At 41.1% G+C, this 22,930-nt stretch overlaps 1 protein-coding gene across 6 annotated transcripts; it reads left to right on the forward strand.

Moving 5' to 3' along the window:
* Nucleotides 1-4,029: 4,029 nt before the first annotated feature.
* Nucleotides 4,030-21,577, forward strand: MFF (mitochondrial fission factor). Of its 6 annotated transcripts, none has more exons than XM_005424667.2 (8): nucleotides 4,030-4,249; nucleotides 5,107-5,279; nucleotides 6,251-6,339; nucleotides 9,745-9,819; nucleotides 12,951-13,109; nucleotides 18,290-18,352; nucleotides 20,286-20,370; nucleotides 20,747-21,577. In XM_005424667.2, the coding sequence occupies exons 1-8, from the start codon at nucleotides 4,033-4,035 to the stop codon at nucleotides 20,876-20,878; spliced, it is 993 nt and encodes a 330-aa protein (XP_005424724.1). In that variant the 5' UTR covers nucleotides 4,030-4,032; the 3' UTR covers nucleotides 20,879-21,577. The 6 variants fall into 6 exon arrangements, with proteins under 6 accessions (XP_005424724.1, XP_030915908.1, XP_005424717.3 ...); XM_031060048.1 differs by having other exon boundaries at nucleotides 4,033-4,249; nucleotides 20,286-20,329; nucleotides 20,989-21,577; XM_005424660.3 differs by lacking the exon at nucleotides 9,745-9,819 and having other exon boundaries at nucleotides 4,033-4,249.
* The last annotated feature ends 1,353 nt before the right edge of the window (nucleotides 21,578-22,930 follow it).

Here is a 22,930-nt window from a genome sequence, read left to right on the forward strand (position 1 = left end):
AGCGTTCGGTAGCGGGACAGGGCACAGCCTGTGCCGGGGCTCTGCCCGCCCGGGACACCGGGGCCGAAGCGCCGCGGGCCGCGAGCTCCCCAATTCCCCCGGACGTTATCGGCTGAGCCGCCGTGACCACCCCCATAAAGAGAAGGAAGCACCTACATCCCCTCTATTTCCGAATGCTTTTAGTGCCGCCACAGCGCAGTGAATAGTTGGGTGTCCCGAAAAATGGTTGTCAGGGTGATGTTTTTCTTCTAACGTTCTCCAGCATTTTTTTTCTTATTAAAAAAAAATTATAAGTATTTTGTTAAAGCATTCTACCGGAGTGAAACAAACTTTAAAGAATTCAGCCTTTAGTGGTTTGTGATCATAGAGCCCTGCCCGTGTGTCACAGGTACATTTCGTTGATGTCATCCCAGTGCTGAGGAGAGGGGCCAGTGCATTGTTTCAGTTCAGCACCTGTGACTGAGCTCTGCAGAGCTGCTTTCAGCGTTTAGCCTGCGCCTGGTGCTCCTCTCCCTCAGACTGTTCCATTCGTGCTGTGTTAGTTCCCGGTCTCTCTGATCTGTATTCAGTCACAGGGCCCCAGAATAAGGTCTTTTGAGCCCTTAATTTGCATCCTCAACTTTGCTCTGAGTCTTCCTCTTCCCCCTTTTCCTCGTCCAAGGATAACTGGATGCTTGCCAAGGGAACACTTTGTATCTTATGTGCACATGAACAGAGGATCTGTGAAGGAGCCACATCAGGAACAAACAGTAATGGAGCTGGAGAAGCTACAGTTTGGTGTGGTGTGTAAAACCTCTCTGAGCTCTGTGCTGACAGAGCTATACTGTTACCAGAGCTCATCTTCTTGTATCTGGGGCTCCACACTGTGCAGAGCATTCCCGGTTGCAGCACAGATATGGCCAATGTCTGATTATGGCCATAATGCTGCCAAACAGTCATCCCTCACATTTGTATGCATTGCTTCAGCCTCATCTCTTCTGTTCTTGTTTAAGAGAGGGAGGTTCTCCTGTCCCTTTCTGAACATGTAATTCACTTTTAATAACCGTTTTTTTCCCCTCTTGCCTTATCATCCTCTGGATTTCTCCTTTCTTTCTTTCTTTCATTAAATGCACTTGATGCTCATTTGCACATCAGCCATTTTTTATTTATCCTGTATTTGTGACTGGATTTTTATTGTCTGATCATTCTCAGACTTCTATTATCATGCTGTTTTAAGAGGTACTTAGTTCTGTAAATATCAATTTTAAAATCCTCAGTCACCTGATTTATTATTAATGCTTTCTGTAAAATGCTTTGTATAACAAGGACATTGCAGAAAACATAACTTTGTTTTGTTCAGAAGCTTCATTAAAATGTTTTATCTGTTGCTGAGATCTCACTGTTTCTGTTTTGCCGTTCTCTTGTAAAAAGGGGTAAAATTTGCAATCACTTTGACAGCAATCCAGTTCTCAGTGGCACAAAGTAGAAGAGAGTAGGAAGATATTGAGGTTTTGCATCTGTAGGGCCTTGGCAAGCGCTGCTAAACCCACACAATGCTATTTAGTTTATAAATACTTTCTACTGCTGTCTGGCTTTGTGTAGGTTTTGCCTTGCAGCTGGAAAGCTGGAAAGTTGTTGTGCAAGCAGACTTGTGTCCAAAAGCCTCACCAAGCTGTGGTGGAAACACTGCTGCAGGGCAGGGATACTTGATCACAAAACTTGGAGCCAGCCAGGTGTTTCCAAATGAGAGTGAAGCAGGGAAACACCTTTGGTCACATGTGAGCAATAAATGTGCTTAAAGCTGTTGCCAGTCGATACTCTGGGTACTGTAAGTTCTTAAAATTTGGTCTCTCTGTTGACATTATGATTTTTATGAGACTGGGAAATGCTTTACTGATCACAGACAATGTTTAAAATGTAAAGGACCTTTTGGAATGTAGAAATCTCAGATGGCTGTGTATTTTGTTCATGTCACTGGCTGATCAAGCCAATGTCTTGCAAGAGGTGCAAATCTAGTCTTTAAAATCAAAGGGCAGGGATGAAAAAACTCCGTGTGAAAAGGTTAACATTTCTGAAGTGACAGATGCTTAAGCACCTCTTGAACTGCTATAAAGTGTTTATTCCTTATTAAATGGGTTGTTTCGCTTTCTTTCACTTGATACAGTGATAATTAATATAGATGAATTAATTGTGCCGCACTTCAAGTATTTATTTGAAACTAATTTTTTTAAAGTTTACATGGACCTTTTTTAAGGTTACACAGTGACCTTTCAGCCTGCTCCCTGATCACCTGTTCTCCTACTGTGCTACAGTGACACTTGGAGATTATTGAGATGCTTTATTTGATGTGTGGTGATAGGGAGCCTTGCAAATAACACCGAGGCTTGCAGGATGGACTGCCAGGTGATCACGCTCAGTGTGTGTGCAGTCGTGTGTTACACAGTCCAGATCCTTCTCTGTGCTTCTGTCCATTGCCTGAGGGTTATTCAAGGTTTTATTGGCACATGTGGAAGTATAGCTTGTGTGGGATGGCGGGAGGGAGGGTTTGGGCTGGCTCACCTGCCTTGGGCTGCTCTGCACTGAGGCCTCTCTGCGTTCTGCACGTTCAGCTCAGCAGTGCACACGCAGCAACAGACGTGGCCTTGCTGCCAAAAATAGTAAAGGAATGTAGCTGCAATTTTAGTGGCAAACCCTGCCTTTTTGCCAGGATGGGTTACTTCCTTTAGGGACCTACTTAAGCAACACCAGTCATAGATTTTGTGCTAGACTAAGCCATGCTTTGCACAGGCAGGTTTGCCAATGTAAGCTATATTTACTTTTGTGTATGTGTATATATGTCTAGAAACTTTGTTTTCCTATTCAAACCCTAAAAAACCATCATTGCAGTGTGAGCTGTTGACAAGCCCCCCAGCTGTTGCCTGGGTGAAGAGTTTCCCACAAGCAGTTCTTGCAGCTCAGTGTTTCCTCTGGGAGCCCCTCTCCAAATGCAGCTTCGGGGTGTTGTCTCTTAACTGAGCCCATAGCCATTATCTGGGTCTGAGCCATCAGCAAGGTGCACTGGCCACTGCCCAGGTAATCAGCTCCTCCCAGCTGTCTGAGATCCCTTTCCAGCCACCCCAAGCACAGCTCTAGGATTTCTTTTTCTCTTGATCCTAAATCAAACTTCAGACTCCCAGTTATCTTGGTCTTTAACACAACTCCCAGCAATTGCATTAGTAAGTTGCTCACAGCCCAGTTTCTAGGGTCTCATCCACTGCTTCATTTGAAATTCCACTGCTTTTCTAGGAAAATGTATATATAAAGTACTGGCAAATGCTTTTAAGTTTAAATAAAATCTTGTTCTCTCTCCTCCTCATCTGGTATCAGTTCCACAAAAGTAAGATGTTAATTTACAGAAAAATATAGAAGTGAGAAGTTTAAAGAATTGCTGCACTTGGGAAGGGTTATGAATATTCTCAGTTTTCAAGCTGATTTGACAGGCTGTTGATAAGGAACTTTGTCCTTGTAAGATCTGGGTGACTGACAGTGAGCAGGAGGCTCCTGCCCAGGCTGTGTCTTTTCTGTCTTCCCATGCCTCAACATGCAGTTTTGTGAGACTTCAGCCATTTTCTCAACCACAAGTATGCTGGATTTCTGTAAATGCAAATCAGTAATTTAGATTTCTCACCAATCCTGGATATATTTCCTACCAATCCTACCGATTCTTTGATGTGTTTGTTTATGTTTCTATTTCTGTCAGCCAGTGTAGGAATAGTACCTTGCCTGCAGAATTTCCAGGTTGGTTTGTTTTGGTTTTTTTTAACTTGTCATGGCTCAGTTTTAGAACCCTCAATTTGAGCATTGTCTACAGTATCACTTTGTTCTTCTTTCATTGCCTGCACCTCCCAGCACTTTGTGACTACACTTCCTATGAATTTCACTGCGCAGTTTGCTCCTTTAAAGAAGACTCTTCAGCTATTATCTCCCACTTCCTGGTGACCTGAGCAAAGCATCTCCTGTCCCCACTTCTGCTGGGTCCGTGTCCCTGTCTGAGTGTTGGGTTGCCTTGGCAGGATGAGCGGGGCGGCGTTCCCGTCGCCGGCTGCCGAGATGGCCGAGATGAACCGGCTGCAGTACGAGATGGAATACACTGAGGGCATCAGCCAGCGCATGAGGGTCCCCGAGAAGCTCAAGGTGGCTCCTCAAAACGCTGACCTGGACAAGAGCAGCCAGGAAGGATTTCCAAATGCCAGTGTAACCATGCAGGTTCCAGAGCGGATTGTAGTGGCAGGTATGTCTGCATCGCAGTGCAGGTGAAAACTTAAATTAGTTCACCTGATTTCTGGATGGAAAAAATATATACTGATACGTCATTTTTGAAAGAATAACCTGTAAAATGCTTTCTGGTGTTTAAACAGTTAAAGCTCTTTAACTTGGGAGGTTTTTTAAGGTCTGAAAATGTTTCATGAATAGTTTTGGTGTAGCTTATAATGGAGACAGCTGATGAATTAATTATGAACAGAAGATTTAATTGCTGATGTTTCATCTTACTATGCTATTTTTGGAGAAAAAATTACTGTTTATTGATTTGCACCCGATTTTTAGTAATTAACTGTAAGCTAAAGTAACTGTAACAAATTTTGGGGATGGACTTTATATTTGTCCTGCAAAACATGTTTGATCTTAATTAGAGTGCTAATTTTGTTGATAATCTGTCTATTATGAGTGGACTCTATCAATATTAGTTTAGTATTTGTGGTCATGGGCTTTAAAGTGACATATCCAGAACTGCTGAAAGTCTAACAAGTTTGCAAAATGTGTGACATGCATATATTTTATGCTTTGATGTCCTCAGTCAAAGACACTGATAGGACTGTGTCTTGAGTGCTCGCACTTGCATAACAGTTTATGTGATTCAGGGTTACTCAGGATCATTGTCCTCAGAGAAACTGCTCAAATAAGTGTCAATGTGGTCTTTATGAGCACTTCAGCAGTAGTTTTTAACATACAAGAAGGTTAAAGGAGGTTATACATCATCATTTGGCATAGGCAGGAGAGGTTACTGCTGTGATGTCCTTTTGAACTTTAGGCACAGGCCTTCAGGCCTCAGAACAATTTGCTTTGTATTGACAATTGATGTTCTTGCAGGTAATAGTGAAGACATTCCATTTTCCAGACCAGCAGACCTTGACATTCTTCAGTCTACTCCATTCAAACCACTGGCATTGAAAACTCCTCCCCGTGTTATTTCTCTTAGTGATCGACCGCTAGATTTTTTGGACCTAGAAAAACCTCCACAGCAGACACCTCAAAGTGAAGAGGCCAGTACTTATTTTGCTTTTTCCTTAGATGAGAAGCATTCTGCTAAAGAAAGTGAAATGACCAGTGATTTCTCTACTGTGGTGCAGATCAACCTGGTGCTGACATATGTTGGGAAAATACAGAAATATTTTTATTAGCACTATAGTAGTCCTGTTTAGACTTTGAAGTGGCAGATGGCCTGGAATTGCCATGCTCAGCAAGCTTACTCACTATTTACAAAAATAAGGTCATAATTAGATCTACTCAAAATATTTCTAACAAAAAAGTGCTTGTGATGAAGAGAGAGCTGCAAGGTTTTTTTGATTTATAAAGTATCAGAAAAATACAAGATTCTTGTATTGTATGTAGTTATACATTATAATGTATGTGGTTAACTTCTGGACTTGATAGCCAGGTGATTAACACCACACAGAATTAATGAGTTTTAACAAAACTCTGAAAAAAACAAATTCCAATAATGGTATAACATTGGCATCCGGGTGAATAATGGCAACTGACACTTTAAAAATGTAAATTATTTATGAAGCTGCACATTCTATAGGCTTATAAAATACAATAGAAATATATTTATATCTGGTGGTGGGAAGTAATCCCAGAATGAGTAAGACAAAGGGACCACTGGAGTTGATCTAGTCCAGCCTCCCTCAGCAGGGTCATCCTAGAGCATGTTACTCAGGATTGTGTCCAGAGGGCTTTGAGTATCTCCAGAGAATATTGGAAATTCTGTTGGTTCATAATTTTGACATCAGGTCACACAGATAGGTAACAACAGGGTTGCAGTAAGTGTGGAGCTTGATTTTACATGTACCAGCATCACATCTGTCATCAGTTGTTTTCCTCCTAATCACTGTGAAACCCCTGGCAATGTGCCTTTGTATCTGAGGGCAGATGTGGGTGACAGTCCTGCAGAGCACAGAGCTGTGTCCTGGAACTCTCTGGCTTTGATGTCTCCTTTGCTCCCGTGCTGCAGGTGCGCGCGGTGGGAAGGCTGAAGCGAGAGCGCTCCATGAGCGAGAACGCCACGCGGCAGAACGGGCAGCTGGCCCGCAACGACTCCATGTGAGTGCAGCCCCCTGCAGGGCCTCTGCTGCACCTCTGGGACACCCATCCCTCCTTCCTTACCTCCTCCTTATCTGCTTTTCCCAACTAATGTTTTGTATGTTGTGGCAAGAACGTCATTTTAACTATTATAACACCAGCCTTTTTCTTCTTCTCTATGGGTTTTGTTTAGGGAGGTGACTTCTGGCAGCGGATGGGTGGAAGTGTTTCACCAATTATCAGGAGTTGTTATTTCAGGAGATTTTTCAGTTTCTGTGTTGCTACAATACTTTTTCCCCGTGAATTTTCAGGAAATGGCATTCTTTGTGCATCAAAATGTTCCCAATTCTCTCACTATTAATATTATAATGATTTTCATTCATTGGAGAAGAAATATTTTTATTTCCTCATAAATATTAGAATTAGTAATTTTTATGTGGTGTCACTGTACTACATGTATTGGAATCTGTGAGTATATACATCTTAATCTTTTCTGACCAAAATGGCAAGGAGCACTTAGAATTAGAAACTTCATCTATTGTTACCATCCAAGGCTGCAGTTCTTAGGGTGTCTTCTGAAGAAATACATGTCTGTAAATTTTTATTAGATGTGATAGTCTTGGATTAATCATGGCTTATTCTGAGTGACAGCATCTTTCCACCTGGAAATAACTGGTTTTGCAATATAACACTTAGGAATCTTTTATGTGTGAATTTTAATACAGCTGCTGTAAGGAGTACTTGCCTTAGAAAAGGCTTTAAATTTAAGATTTGAAAGATGGGATTCATCTGTCCCAATGTAGACTGTATAAAAATATTGCTAGATCACCAGCAAACTTAATTTTCAGTAACTAGAGGGAAATAAGTACATAGCCTAAATAAGGTCTACCTGTTTTTAGTCTAAAGTTGATCAAGTGAAGTATGCCCTAGAAATGCCTGTTTTCTTCTATTGACATCAGGGGCACTAGGAGGTACTGTGTGTACCACATATCTGTCCACCTGTTAATTTGGCTAAAATGAAATGTACTCTGATGCATGTTCCACACATGTTACACTTCTTCTCTTCCAGATATTCATGGAAATATTGCTTCATATCTTCCCCTTCTTATTTGATCGGAAATTGGGTTCATATAAGTTTATAGATTGCTCCTGTCTAGGTGCTCAGGTCTGCAGAGTCACACACATTTACTGAGCTGGCAAAACTCAGATTCCCATCTTTAAGTGCCTGACCAGCTCAGTCTCTGGGTGTTCTATCAGCCTCCTCAGTGTCCAAGTTCCCTGTGGTGCCACTTACCCACTAATGTCCCATTGGACTGGACACACTATAATGTCACTTCAGAGTGGCTTTCTATTGCCCATCTGGCAGTTTGGACATGGTGCCTGCTGGAGTACCATGGTCTTCATGTGATGGGAGCTTCCTGTAGAAATATTTCTCCCTTTGATGCTGCCAGCTCTGCTTTGCCAGTCTTTCATGTATTGCACTTAAAAGAAAAAAACAGTTGGTAAAGAAATTCTTGCAATCTCTTGAAATTGCTTTACACTCGATCCCTTTGTTAGTTTAGTTTTCCAAAAGTCATGGGCCATGCCAGCCATCTGAGAAAACAGTAAGATCAGCTCTGCCTGTAGTTGCTGTCAGATTTCTCACATGTCTGGACTTCTTGAATCTGAAAATCCTAAATCTGTAAAATGTGCTGTCCTGTGCTTTGCTGTCACTCAGTAGTTATATATAGAATTACTGGGTTTACATGGCCTGAATGTTATTTGCTGTCACAGTATTTTAATCTTCTATCAATCCTTCAGAGGCTTAGCAATACAATAAGCACCTGGAATCCTGTAAATTTAAAAAGCCTGTGATGAAGGAACATATGACTGGCAGCTGGCATGACTCAGTTTATCATTTACAAAAGCCAGGAAATTATTACACACCTGGAGATTAGTTTTCCTCTCTTGATACCCACGCTAGTGCTTGATAAGGTCTGTCATATAAATCACAATTCCAATGCCAAGCACCTTCTATTGTATCTTTTTGATTGATCCAGGATCTCTTCTCTTGCTTGTAAGATAAATAACAGCTGTATAATACTGAGCCTTCAGATCTGTATTCTCTACTGCCCACGTGGAAGATATCCTTCTTCATTGCAGTATTCTGCACTTCTGACCTGCAGATAATGTATTTTAGTAGAGCTTCATTTTTCTCTTGTTCTCCAGGTACCTGTTTTCTTGTGACAGAAGTTATGCTGTGTCTAATGTTAGATCATCTCCTTTGAAATCACAGAGGTTACTAGAAATGGCTTCTTACTCCATCATAATTGATTCTTCTGATTCAGTATGATCCAAAGAAAGGAATCACTTTGAACATGCTATGGCACTCTGATGCTGAGTCTGACATTTCTCCCTCATCCAGGTTTTGTCACTCCCCAAGTGGAGAATGTGACTCTGTACCTGGCTACCCCTCAGGAGAATGTTCTATGAATTCAGAGTGTAAAAACACCGTGGTCACAGTGGAACCTGTGCAGCTCCCACAAATGCAGGAAGGCCAGGCCTTCTGTGCTTGGTGGAAAAGTAACCTCTTGGCTCTTGTTTCCTCACAGTTTAAGCCCTCAGGACATACAGTGTAAACTGCAAAAAAAAAATTACAAGTTTCATGTAAATCTATTCTTTGCACTACAGAAAATGTTATTGTGCAGCTGTTACCTCATTTATATCACCTTGGAATTCTTTTACCATCTGGAAATACTAGTTTTCCAGTTAATTACAAGAAACTAGCTGCTGCTAAAGTTCTTATATCCAGTGTTGTTGGCTAAAAAAATAGTTTTCTTCTGCACTAACAAATGCTGTGGTGCACTACCTTGACAAAAATCAGCTCTTTGTTTTTGTGCTTTGGTTTGGTTCACATCGTCACATAGAAAAGGAAGTCCACGTGGGCTGCTCAGATGCTGTGATGAGGATTGAAGAGGTGCTTGGAGCACTGCCTTTTAAAACCTTTGTTTGCAAAATATGATTACAGTTCTCAAGTTTTAGTCTAGGACACTGTTGTCCTCCTTGGACAAAATATTCAGATGTACCATGTGAAATTCCAAGGCTTCACTTAGAAAGTGACAAAATCAAACATTCTGGAATAGATGGTGCAAGTGAGAGTTGGCTGGGCTCCCTATCACAGTGTTCTTGACATGCACAAATAGTGGTTTCTCTTCCGTTGTCTTTCTCTTCTTGTCATCCAGTTGCATGCAGAGACAGTTCTGAGGATTTTTTTTGGCAGCTGAGCTTCATTAAAGTCAGTAATTCTCTAATGCTCTTAGAAACCCTGGGACTAACAAGTACCTGCTGGTACAATAACTGTCTGTGTAGCAATAATGACAACTCTCTAAATTACAATCCCCCTTTTTCTAAGGATGCTTACTTAAGAGATTACAATTATTATTCAAGGTGGCACAGATCAGATACTGTCCCAAGAAATAAAATGCCACGGTTCCAGTCACCTCTTTCGACTAAGGATTGCACGTAAGCCTGAACCTTCCCTGGTATATGAAAAGCAAGAGTGTGTATAATTCTGTAGCTCTCTGCAGTACTAATACTCTGACTAAGTACCTCTAGCTTAGAATATAAAATCTGAAACAGCTACACTGAATGTGTTGTTTCTAATTTTGCTTCAGGGTTTCTCAAACTTGGCCAAATGGTTTCCCTCTGTAAAGAGCACAGGGAAAAACACCTGACAGCCAATGAAAGGGAAATAAAATTTCAAATTATCTTTAACTTGTTTGACACTCTGTTCTTTGGCTAGTTTTGTATAGCTGGAGAAACAAAGCTTTTTGTTGGTCATTGCCAGCCAATGCTGAATGCAAGGATTCCACTTCTCTGCTGGAAATCACCAAACCACCAAGAGTGCGGGGAAAACTGGGCAGCACTTAATTTTCTTTTTGCTCCAGCCTTTTCCTTAGAATAACATATCTTTCTAGAGAGTTCAATTTCACAGTTTGAGAAATTCTGTTCTTCTTGCAAGTCATGGAGGAAAAGGTGATGGTGTGCACGTCTGTCTATGTGCTTGAATTCAAAGTGACCATAATTAGTTACATCTGTTTACCTCTCATTTAATACTACCAGAACTGCAAGTCAGAGAAATACTGAAATAAAGCCTGAGTACACCACAAATGCTTTGAGAAGGTTTAGGGGAGATTGCTGCTAAGCTAAAAACTGCATATAGCAAAATGCTTCTGTACTCTTTCATAGTAATGTCTGTAATTTCATCCTGTCTGTTTTGGTTCCAAACTCTGGAATTGACTGGTGTCTGTAACCAGGGAGGTTACAGTGGCTGGAGCTGTATATAAGAATTCTTTTCAGAGATGAGAAACAAAATTATACCTACAACTAGAACCATTTCACTGGAAATGGAGGGGGGAAGGGGGGATAGCCACAATGTCTAATGATAAGTGCTTATACTACATATTAGAGAATTGCCTTATGGCAGAGATTTTTTTCTCTTATGTTATCTGGGCTGATTGGTATCAGGTCATTACTTCATAATATTTCTTCTCCATGGTCTCTGACATAGTCCAAAGGACTGCCAGATGCTTACAGGACAGCAATTTCAAATCCTGAAAAAGCAAAATTTTCAGAAGAAGAAAAAAATTTGCTTCTCTCTCCAACTCCCAGTCATGGCCTTTGTGTCCTTCATAGAACTATTCTTGTTTTTTGATTTTTTCCTTATTATATAACTTTGAATTTAATCAGCACATGTAACTTAATGCTAAAGAATTCTGTACAGTTTTAGTTAAAACTGGGGTTTTTGGTTTTGCTTTTATAATTTATTAGGATCTTTTTAGTATATACAGAAATCTTTGTATGCAAAAATCATTACTGTAGTATTTATACTAATACCATTCTGAACAACAGGAATTCCACAATTTTTTCTGTTTTGCAATATGTTTAAATATTATTTGCTACCTTTTTTTATTATGTTGTCTTTCACTCTATTCTGCACATCTCTGAAGTGATGTACAGGAGAAATTAGTTTCAATGCAAAATATGCTGTGATTTCAAGCCTTAACTCTTCCCTCATTTGCCTCAATCCAGCAAATCCACAAGGAGTAAAAATTCTGATAAATTCATTTTAATGGCAATATTTTGAACTTGCCCCTGCTGCTTGATATTTTTCAGTTGAATATGGGCATTTCTAGTGCAATTCCATAGTAAAATGTGTGGATGTGACCACTACTATTGATTACAAAATAGAAGTCATCAGAAATACAGAAGAAAGGTGAATTCCACAAGTGTGGGAGAACGATAAAAGCTGTAAGGAAGCAACCAGATATTTGTTGAAATGTAGTCTGTGGCAGCCTGAAAAGATACCTGCCCTTGAGGTAACAATGACCAATATCAGCCAAGCCCCAGTTGCTACATATGTGGGTGTCCCTCGAAGCCAAGGATGGCTGAGCTCTGCTGTGGGAGAGGTGACATTCCTGTAACATTCTTTGATTCAGTCTGTTCAGTGGAACTTTCTGTCCTACTCAGTTTTGTGATCTTGCTGCCAGCCACATGCAGAGCAGCTCTGTTCAAAGTAAGAGTAGCCACAGAATTCTGACCCAGCTAGATATTAGCCAAATATCAAACCAACTTCCAAGTACTCAGCATTAATGTTTTATTAAAATGCCAAGGTCAAAAAGATTGACATTTTAAATTCAAAGCTGTTGTAGCAAAGCACAAGTGGCAAGGAAATGTGTTGAATTATGGGTGCTAATCTCAGAATAAAAACTAACCCAAGATTTAAAGGGTACAGTGGCTTGCACTTGGTTTGCATGTGTGTTAATATTTACATTAAGTTAACACCAATTAATCCCTACTAAAAAAGCATGTCACCTCTAATAAAGTTTCCAGATTAAAAAAACAATCATCTTTTTGTGCGCAGGAAAAGTGAATAAAGTCACTTTGAATGTAAAGAAACATAAGCAAATTGTAGGCAGCTTATCAAAGCTGTTTTCTCTCTGATAGACAAGTTTGGTATAATCCAAATGGCTATGTTTGAAGTCCAGTCCTGCATATTTTAAATAATATTTTTTGCATCATAGTCAACATGTTAGATCATGTAATTTGTTGTCACTGGGATGTGAATTTTGTACTATTTTTTGAATTTGTTGCATTTTGCCTTCAAACTTGTTCGTGTGCCAATCAAAATATTGTCTTGATTACAGCTTCCAAAAAATTTTGTTGAAGGGGTTCTGTGTGAGATTCTCCTTATTGAAAAAGGCTTGTGTTTTGAAAAGAGATGATGTGTAGATTTTCTTAAAATGCCAGTGCTTGTAAAAACAGTCCTCTCATTGATGTCATGTGAGGACTTGAACACTGATTTCAACAGGTACAGATTTAGCTGTACAAGCACTTTCTAGGACTAACTTGTATAACAGATCAAAATTGTGTCCTTATTACTACCTGTGTGTGTTTCTGATGGAGATATGTAAATGCAGCTCCTAATCCCCACACTACTGGAATTTGGGAGTGTTACCTTACAGTGGTGGGAGAAGGGTAAACCAAAAGCAAGCAATAAGCATTTTGGAATGGGGTCTATCTGAAAAGCTTTTTTTTCATTTAAAATCTGACTCTAGTGTTTCTCTCTTCATTTACTATGCTTGTACAAACAGTGTGACCCCATCACTGCAACAGGCTCGTGTCTGTCCTCCCAATATGTTACCTGAAGATGGAATTAATCTTTACTCTGCTCGTGGCATTTTGTCGTTTATCCAGTCTTCCACTCGTAGGGCTTACCAGCAGGTCTTGGATGTGCTGGATGAAAACCGCAGGTGATTGGTTGTCACTGGTTCTGCCAGCTTCTGCTGCTTTGTTTTTCTTTTCTCCTTTTTAGTGGACTTTGGTTTCTGTTTACACAACAATGAGATGAAATTATTTGCTTTTGCTTTCCTTTGCTTTCAATATTCATAAGCAATTTAAATGTCCAAAATTCACATTTCAAAATGCTTCTGTTTCAAATATAGCATTGTTTTGGTTTCCTTCCAAATAAAAGTCTTTATAGGAAGGGTTAGCCTGTGGCTGCAAGGGGTTTTGCTGGTCTGAGATTATCAGTGTATTCTGCAATTGATACTTGACCCTGAGCCCGCAAATTTACAAGCCTTGTCTTCTGTTTTTCAGTTGGTGAGCAGTGGTGCAAATCAATAAGATTGGGTTGATGATGTCATGAAGCATTAAAAAGTGTGCAGAAACAGGGTAGAATATTAAAAGGCATTGTAGACTATGATAATGTGTCAAGACTTGAAACTGTCATGGTTTATATTGGGAATAATTCTCTCTGGTGGCCACATGACTAATGGTGCCCACCCTGGATGCTGAGAGCAGGAAAGGCAGGGGACACTGGGGAGTTGGTTGCTCCTCTGATTATTGCTGTCTCTGATTTTATGGATAACCTGACACTTTGAGAGTAATGAGCCAGAACAAGCCTCATGGCAATCCCTGTGTAGTTATTTCCATTCTCTTCAGTGGAGTTTTGCTCACTTGGTGTGTCCTTAGACTGTCTGGATTTGGGATTTGGAAGTGTTCCAAGAACAGCATGTTTAATACTATAGAAACATTCCTAAAGACTAACAATGGCAATGTACACTCACTAAAAGCAATTTCCAGGTTAGTTGTATGCCAGCACAGAAGTTCAGGTAACAATTGCACACAGTCTCCAGTGCAGGGCTAGCTCAGACCCCCAGGGCTTGCCAGGAGGCTGAATTAGTGGAAATAATTGGGAAGAACACTGGGAGGAACTGCTCATTTCTCCTGCAGCCCTTCAGTGTGGCCTGCGCTAGCAAGTTCTTTGAAATTTGCCATGTGCCTCTGCTGCCTTATCTTAGCACACTTACTGTGTGTAGTGTGAAGTTTAAATTGTTTCAGCAATGAAATGTGACTATCAAGCCAATCTTACTGTGAATGTCTGTGTGTTTGCAGTCACTTTCCAAACTGGCACCTCCTGTAGCTCACCATGTTTGCTGACCTGACAATATATAAATGCCCATGTTAACATTCCTGAATTGTAAAGAACTCCAGTATTTTTGGCCTTTGTGTTCTTAAACTGGGACTCAGAAAAACAAGCAAAATCAGCTGTCCCTTGAAATACTGCAGGTTGGGTGCTTAACTAATGAATTATTTAATCCTGTGAAATGCCAGGCTGTAGCTGTTAAAATTTTGATGCCTATCTATCAACAGTTGGGCATCAGTATTTTTTTCCCTTATCAATATTAAAATTATACAATTAAAATTCTGTTTTGCCAAATTAAAGCTCCCAGACAAGAAGAAATTTTACTGTCTATGAACAGTAGCACTTAAGGATCTTGTGCCAAGAGTCCTTGTTAAAATATAGATTGGAACTGTAGCCCTTTTCCCAGTCTGCTGTGAAGCTAACAGGTCTTATTCCTGGCTTCTCTTATGCATGCTCTTGCCTGTGTTTTCTTGGATTCTGGAAAACAAATCCATATACATACACTTTCAACTTAGTTCAATTATCAGCAAAATTCTGGGATTCTGAATCCTTCAAAAGCTGCATTACTTATCCTGGTTTGAGTTAATTTTTGAGGTGTTCTTACTAACCTTCCTAGAAGGAATGGGAAACCTGTTTCTAGTCACCTATGAATAAATAGGTGCTAAAATAATGAACTTTTCAATAAGGTGAAAGTGTATTCTTTGTGGCTGGGTGTTTAGACACCCACCATTACAGCTGGCTTGGGAATGTGAAATTTGGATGATCCACTTGCATGGTTGCAAAATATTATTCATTTAAAATTGCTCTAAACCTGCACTCTGTTCTTTTGCTCTGTGTAATGTGTTTTCTTTCTCAAAGCCTTACCTATTTTAACATTTTATGCTTAATACTTGAAGAGATCTTTTAAAGCTAACAAGATCTGGCTGTGTGTTACTCACTGGAAATATTTTTAACTTGTTTTATAGCTTGTCTTTTTTTTTTTCTCCCAAACATTTTCCAATCTACTAAAACTGCTAACGGTAGGTGCTGATGGTACCGCTGCAGATAATGAGTTATGCCTAGTTCAGCCAGCACTGCTCACATAAAGGATTATTTAAATGAGCAACAATTTAATGACCACTGTTTACTCTTGCATTTCCTTCAGCTTGGACAAGGACAATAGGTCAGTTTTGGTTTCTAGTTCTAACCATTTTTCTGTTTCAATCTCTGTGGAATGACTATAGGACCTACTCCTAGTGTCCTTTGAAGACTGATCTTTTATGCTTTAGGCAGCAGAAGAAAATCAGAAAACAAACCAGCCAAACAAGCCCCCAAAAAACTCCATGCATTTAAGGAAATTTTAGTGATGTCTTAAATGCAGGGAAAAAAGACAACTTCATATCTGCCTAGACTTGTTTTGAAATATGTAGTTTATCTAAACTGACTCATCTCTTGAGTCAGTACATTTTATTTAGGAGGAAAGAGTATGGCAATTTATAATTTCTTCTCTTTAGGATAGCCCTTTTTTAAAAAACCACTGTCCTTTTTAAATACCAAACTTCACCCACATAGTCATATCCTGAGATTTTATAAGATCGTTTTTATATTGAGAAAGTTAAAGATTGTAGAAATAAAATGGGAAGTGAATTAAGACCATCAAAGAGGGCTACACTTGACTGTAGTCTGGGGTAATGATGGTTCAGAAGGAGATGACATTTGTCCCCCCCTTGTTGTTTTCCTCCCAGACCATGTGTTTAGGGTTGCATCCTCACTCTGGAAGCAGCAGGAGACAGACCAGGTTCAGCTGCTCCTTGCCTTACTGCCTGTTTTCCCACTGGTATTGAATTGTATTCCTGAGCATTCCCTTCAAGTTTGAGGTTGCTGCTGTGTTAGCAGGGAGTACACATGACCTTGGTGTATGGCTTCTTCTGATCATGCACTAATGTTTAGGATGGAATTGACAGAAGTAGCCAGAAAATTCAAAGTTCTAACGTACACTTATTTTTTTAAAGAAGGCCACGCATTTAATGGCTTGCCTATATTATACTTGTACATTCTGTATTTGCCAAAAAACTTCCAGCTAATTTTGGGGTAAGGTTCTCAATTATGAGGCCACTGTGATCAATGTAATCAATTCTCTGTTGATATAAAAAAACCAAGCAAGTAGAAGAGATGGGACAGTATTGTGGTATTCCTTTTGGGTCCATATGTAATGAAATAAAAAGTGAACTGTAAAGAAAAGGAAGAAATCACCTGCAGCATCTTAACAGCCTGGCTGTGTTGGGAAGTAGGATCAAAGACTTGAGTTTGAGTTCCTGCCTTGCACAGGTCTCAGAGTGCTCTGGGTTTGTGCCTTGCTGTGGCCCTCAGCTGTCTCCAAGCCCGTGGCTTTCCTTGGGAAGGGTAGCTGTGAATTAGGATTGATAAATTCTACAACAGCTGTAAAACTTTGTGTACCGAAAGATAGCGCAGAAGCTGAATGTAGAGAGCACTTGAGACTGTTGTTCTCATTACAGAGAATCCAAATGTTGTCCTGTGTCAGATGGTGTGGGCAGTGCCTGCTGGGTACTGGCACTGGCATTCACATATCTGCCAGTTAGTTACAGGTGACTGAAGTTCTCAGAGAAATTCTGTGACCTTCTCCATAGCTGCTGTTTGCTCAATTTCTTACACTGTCTCATAGTATTTAGTTGTGACATCTGTCAGAGAAGATTTTCAACCAGCTGAATTATTTCTCTGGTTAGGAATAGCTTTTTTTGGATAACTTTCTGCAAGACCTTGTACATTTAGGTAAGAACATTCATATACTGCATGTATCAGAAATGGGGCTTTCAGTTTTGTAAAACAAATCATAATGGCCTAAGTGCTAGAAAGGAGAACATTGTGGTGTGCACTTCTGGTGCTAGCTAAACTAGGACCTGGTCCCAATAAATAGTTACCAGGTAGCAGAGTTTGCCAAGGCTCCTAGATCCTGATCTTTTGAAATGAAGCTGGTGGCTGTGGTATTTTTGCATGGTTCTGGCTGGTCTCAGGCCACAGTGTTCCCCCAGCCACCTTGGCACCAAAGCTCTGCCTCCTACATGGACCTGCTGTAAAGATTTTTATACCTAGATTGTCTTCAGTTTTATAGCCTGCAGTACATGTGGGTTATGTGCATGGTACAAGCATCTCCAGTTGGCACTGGGAAAATGAAGGAGATTGAGAAGAGATTTCAGGCTCCTGCAGAGTTGTTGCACACCTGTGATGTGGAACCCTAATGCCTCATTACCAGAGGCACTGGAAACACAGAGTGCCAGCTTGTCAGAGGGTGCTGCTGGTGAGCTGCAATACAGCAACTTCTCCCTGCAAACTTATGTATATTATTGCAGCAGTTAAAAAAGCTCTACCTTTTCTTCCTCCCTGCCCAGAAAGAAAAGGGAGAAGAGCAACACTTGTAAGGATATTCAAGAGATGTGCTTGAAGCTTGCAGTCACTTCCTGGAGAGATCTCCCTCTCTTCAGGTTATACACGGCCCTTAGGCTGCCAGCCCAGGTTTTCTGAATTACATCTAGAATAGATGAATACAGGCAAGACAAATCTCCCCTTTCCCTGCAGGGAGCAGAGGGTGATTAAAAGGGCTTTTATAAGTACATGTAGTACATTTATTGATTTCCTGTTACTGTTGGGTGAAGTTTTAGATTTGGGGGGTATTATTTTTTTTAACCTGAAGTTCCCCATATTTATTTTTTAAGGCTAAATTTCTATTCCACCTGTTTGTCTTCTGTAAATCAGTCTTCTCCAAATCTGCTTCATCAAAAATTTGCTTATGTGTCTTAGCTGCAAAAACATTCAGTGTTGATTAAATTTGAATGAGAGAAATATGAAAGTGCAATTTACAACAAAATAAATTATAGAAGTTATATTGAAACATAGAGTATATCTGGAAGTATTTTGATGTTCCTTTGATCTTTGTGTTTTACATCTTATCTCTTGTTTGTCATTTCCTGTTTCTGTCTTGTGCTTTCAATCTACAAAATCCTGCTGTAGGCCAATGTTACGTGGTGGGTCAGCTGCTACCACTTCCTCTAACCCTCATCATGACAACACCAGGTAAAGAGCATTTTTTTGTTAGTCATGATCCACTAATTCTAAAATTCAGATTTCTATTTCCCTCTTCCCAGCAATGTTATTTTAAGGCACAGTGCTCATTTTTATGCTGCCTCTCAACTCTTGAGGTATTTCAGGCCTTTATTCCTTCCCCATCCAAGTCACCTGCAAGATCTCAGTTGTCTGGTAGATACAATGTGCTGCAGAACTCTGCCTCAGATTAATGCCTGAGGGGAGGCTCTTGCATTACACGAGCTGTATAGTTCAAGTATTTGCTATTTAATAGGGAGTTTGCTAGAAAATTTGGCCTTACCACACCTAATTTGGAAGTGCTCTCAGCCTGATTGTTGGCTGTAGCTGGAGGCCTCTTCACTGCTGTTGTTTTGGCAGATTGGCATCATTTCCGTGGAACTAGGTAAGAGATTGACACATAATCCCATGGTCGGGATGATGGGGAAAAACATTCCTTTCACATCCATTTTTCCCATTTGCCTTTTAGACTTCAGTGTTTTCATGGAGATGGAGGTTAGATTTGGGTGTAAGTAGAAACTGGATTCAAACAGATTCTTCTCTAACTCAGGAATTCAGTTTCTGAAATGGTCTAAGAGGTATCTCAAGGGGGTTTTTGCTGGTAACCCTCTTGATTTAATACTTGGAAAGGTTTGGAAATCATAGAGCAGCAGTGATACACTGTTATGTGAGCTGGGAGGGAGACGTGTGCATGCAATCTCTGAAATGCTGACCCTCCCTGCCTTTCCCAGGAGAGAGTGAGGGACAGCTGTGCTTTAGATCTGGTGAAATTTTCTGGTTTTTTTACCATGTACTACTAACAAAAAAAATAGCTTCAAAAACACTCTTATCAGAAATCTCCATGTTTTTCAGAGGGCATTCTAGAGAAGTTTCAGGAAAGTGATGGGCGAACCTGCAAATGCAAAAGTAGTTTCTGCACTTAAGGGCATTCTGCAAACTCCAGGAATTCTACTCATATTCTTGTTAGTTTGAGATTAACCATCATTAAATGCTTAATGTTCTTTTAGGTGTATTTGTTGTTGGGAATTCAGTAGCCTTGACATTATTTTGTGCCATTTAAGTTGTCTGCAGCAGTTGTTCACAGGTCCTCATGAGAATGGAAGTCAGGGGGAGCTGATATTGGAAACTGAGGTTTTAAGATACAAAAGTAAGAAGCTCAGGAATAGGTGGAGGATCAGAAACTGCTTTACCAGTTTAGTTGTTGGAAATTAATCTGGTTAAGAGCTAGCACTTGTATGATCAAAACACAAACCTATATGGATTTTCTGCCACTTTTTAACTGATAATAAATGTTCTTTATTTATTTAACTTGTCCTGGAGTTGGAATAATGCTCTTTCTGAATTGCTGCATTCAGAAAATTGAGAGTGCTCTGGGAACAAACTTTCTAATGCACACAAAGTTCAGCAAGCAGTGAGTGACTCTGCACTGGGCTTTGTTTGCCAGATTCTTTGCCTAAAATACAGAGATTGATGTGACTGAGGTTCTTAATCTCAGTAAGTGTCCGCTTTGGATGTTGAAGTAGGTACTGAGCATAAGACACTTTGCAAGTCTCTGGTTATTTCTACTCTAGTTAGGTCTCTTGCAGCTTTGGCACTTTAGGTCAGGCAATGTTCAGGTTTCATTAATCAGTTAACTGGAAATGGTCTTTTGAGGAACTGTGTGTCAGAAGGAAGTTTGTCTGTGTGGAGAGCAATCAACCCGAATTTAGTCAAGCACTTACTTCATATCTCTTTGTGCTTTACTCAGTTAGGATCCTATTGAAATGCAACTTTCTAACAGCTTAAAAAAAATTATAATTCTTGTCTCCATCACCACCAAAATATACATCTGCTAGAATGTTGATAAAATATGGTACTTGCTGATCTGCATGGCTGACACAGCTGAGCCCTGTCCTTCATTTGCTAGATACACTCTCTCCAGCTTCGAAACGACGCTCGAGGGAACACCAGATGACATGACAGTGGTAGATGCTGCCTCCTTAAGAAGACAGGTATGTAAAACACTGTAGTTGACAACATTAAGACAAAGCTGTAGTGGTAAAATGGGGAAGGTTTTCTCTATGACTACAAAGGTACCCCCAACAGGCAAGGCAAGGGCTCCTCTCTGTGCCCCTGCTGGACTGCCCTCACATACCATGTCCTGTTCTGGGAGTCTGCAGAATCTGACTCCATTTCTGTTCCTGGGGAACAGAAATAATAATAATGGGGACTTCAGGATCTGATCACTACTGATTGAAGAGAGAAGGTCAAATTATCAACAGTTTAACATCCATCTGTTTGAGATACTAATTTTACATGGTTATGCAGAAGCTTCTAGAAAGTGTGGCAACTTGTAATGAAATAATAAAAGCCTTTATTTGTTTTTAGATAATCAAACTTAATCGCCGTCTCCAGCTCCTGGAAGAAGAGAACAAAGAGCGTGCTAAGAGGGAAATGATCATGTATTCCATTACTGTAGCTTTCTGGCTACTCAATAGCTGGCTTTGGTTTCGGCGCTAGACGCAGCTCTCAGAAAGATTTACTAGCTGCAAACACAATTTGCAAAATTCCTTGTTTGTTTCTGATTGTATGCTGTTTTATAATGAATACACTGGAAACTTCCACCACAGATAAAGGCTCTAGAATTGCAGTGTTAAAGGGACACCTTGTTCATTTATAACGTATTTAATAGATTTGCATTGCAAATGCTGCAGTATCCTCCTTTGCATGCTTCTGTGTAACATGGACCAGCCCATGGAGAATCTGCTTCATGCAATGTGAGTGGTCTCCAGGACTAACCACTGGAGGTTTTGTTGTGGAGAGAAGAGAACAAATGGAATGGGTTTGGAAAAAAAAGAACAAAAAACAAAGGAATACAAAGTCATTTTTATTGTTCTATTGTTAGATGCAATTAAACAATTGCACTAGTTTTCCTTTAGTCCAAGTATTTTGAGGTGTGCCATAATCAAGGAGTGTGTCCTGTTTCATGAGTATGTTCTTTGTTTATGTTCAGGTTGCATAATAAAACAAATTCTTTGCTAACATGCAGATTGTCCAGAAGTGTGTAATATGGGGTTTTTTTAGGTTTCATTTGGCAGATGTTTTTCTATAAATTACATTTTTAAGCAAGTTAGTTTGTGAGTGATCAAAATATTATGGAGTACGAGATTTTGGTGTAGTATCTTTAATAAAACTCTCAAAAAAAAGCCCAACCCCAAACCGTTGTTTAATATCATTTGAATTTATTTGAGAATTTATGTGAACTATTAGTCTTTGACGTAAATAGTTAGCTCCAAAGCAGCAGGTGGGCATGTGACAGCGCAGTGCAGGCTGCCACCCCCGAGGTTGTGGCGCTGGCATCAGGCTGTGTGCTGGGGATGGGGGCCAGCCTGGGGTGCCCTGATCCCGGGGTCAGTTTAAACATCCCCTGCTCAGCCTCGGCTTTGTTTGGTCGATGCTGTCACAGGGGTGCCGAGGGAGCTCCCTGCAGGCTGGTGGCTCCATGGCCCTGGCACGGCTGCAGCAGCCGCAGCTCCTTCCCCGGGGTGTACAGAACAACTCACCGTGCCCGTGTGCCAGAGACCAGCAGTGACACCACAGCGCTGCTCCAGAGGGAGCCTTCCTTCCTCAGCACAGCTGGACCCAGAGCCCTGTGCAGGACCCTTCTGGGGCTGTAGAGGGGCACAGCGGGGTGAAGAGCTGGTGAAGCACGGTGGCTGCAGAGGAGAAGGAGCCGGGCTGTGTTTGAGAGCTGTCCTCGCTCCCCCCGCAGCGCAAAGGCCCCAGTCCAGTGCCCCAGTGCCAGGGCTGCCCCTGCACAGCGGGACCAGGGCGGTGCTGGGGCTGCACACGGGCCCGGGGACAGTGCCCGGGTAAGGACAGGGGATCCCGGGAGCAGCAGCATGAGAACGCCTGAGGATATTGATACAAGTGCTGCAATGCTTGCGGGAATGCTGCTCTCATCCGTTTCCTGTGCTGTGGAGTCAGAGTGGGCTCGGTGTGTGGCTGTTGCACTGCTGTACGGGCTGCTGTACCTGCTTCCTTGGCTTCCACAGGGCTGTGGCGTTTGTTCTTTCTGAGCTTTGTTTACTGTGTTCTGTGACTACATCGGGGCGTTTGCTGTGCATGTTTCCTTACCGTGAATGTTGAAGCGTGTGCCTTTGTCTTTTAGTAAAGACGATAAAAAGGGCCAGGCCTGCTTTGCACATTTTTCTGCATTTTCATGAGTTTTATACTATGACCTTTGCACTGAAGGTGTACTGTATGAACTCTGATGGTACAAATGAGGGCTGAGAGATGTACAAAGAACTGTATAGTCAAAAATAAACCTTCTTTTAAGTGCACAAAAGCGGGCTTTGTCTTGCACGTGGGAATGGAACTCAGTATTTTAAAAAGCAGCCACCTAAGCGGCGGCGAGTGGAGCACGTTCGGCGAGCGCCGCAGGGGTCACACCGCGGAGCTGCCCCGGGACCGCTGCGAGCTCCCCGGTCACACCGCGGAGCGGCCGCGGCCTGAGGGCTGACGGGCGCCCAGCCTGAGGGTCTCAGCTGAAACATCCCGGCGGCCCCAGCC

This window comes from Geospiza fortis, unplaced genomic scaffold (assembly GCF_000277835.1).
Source record: "Geospiza fortis unplaced genomic scaffold, GeoFor_1.0 scaffold318, whole genome shotgun sequence".
In the NCBI taxonomy this organism is placed as follows: domain Eukaryota; kingdom Metazoa; phylum Chordata; class Aves; order Passeriformes; family Thraupidae; genus Geospiza; species Geospiza fortis.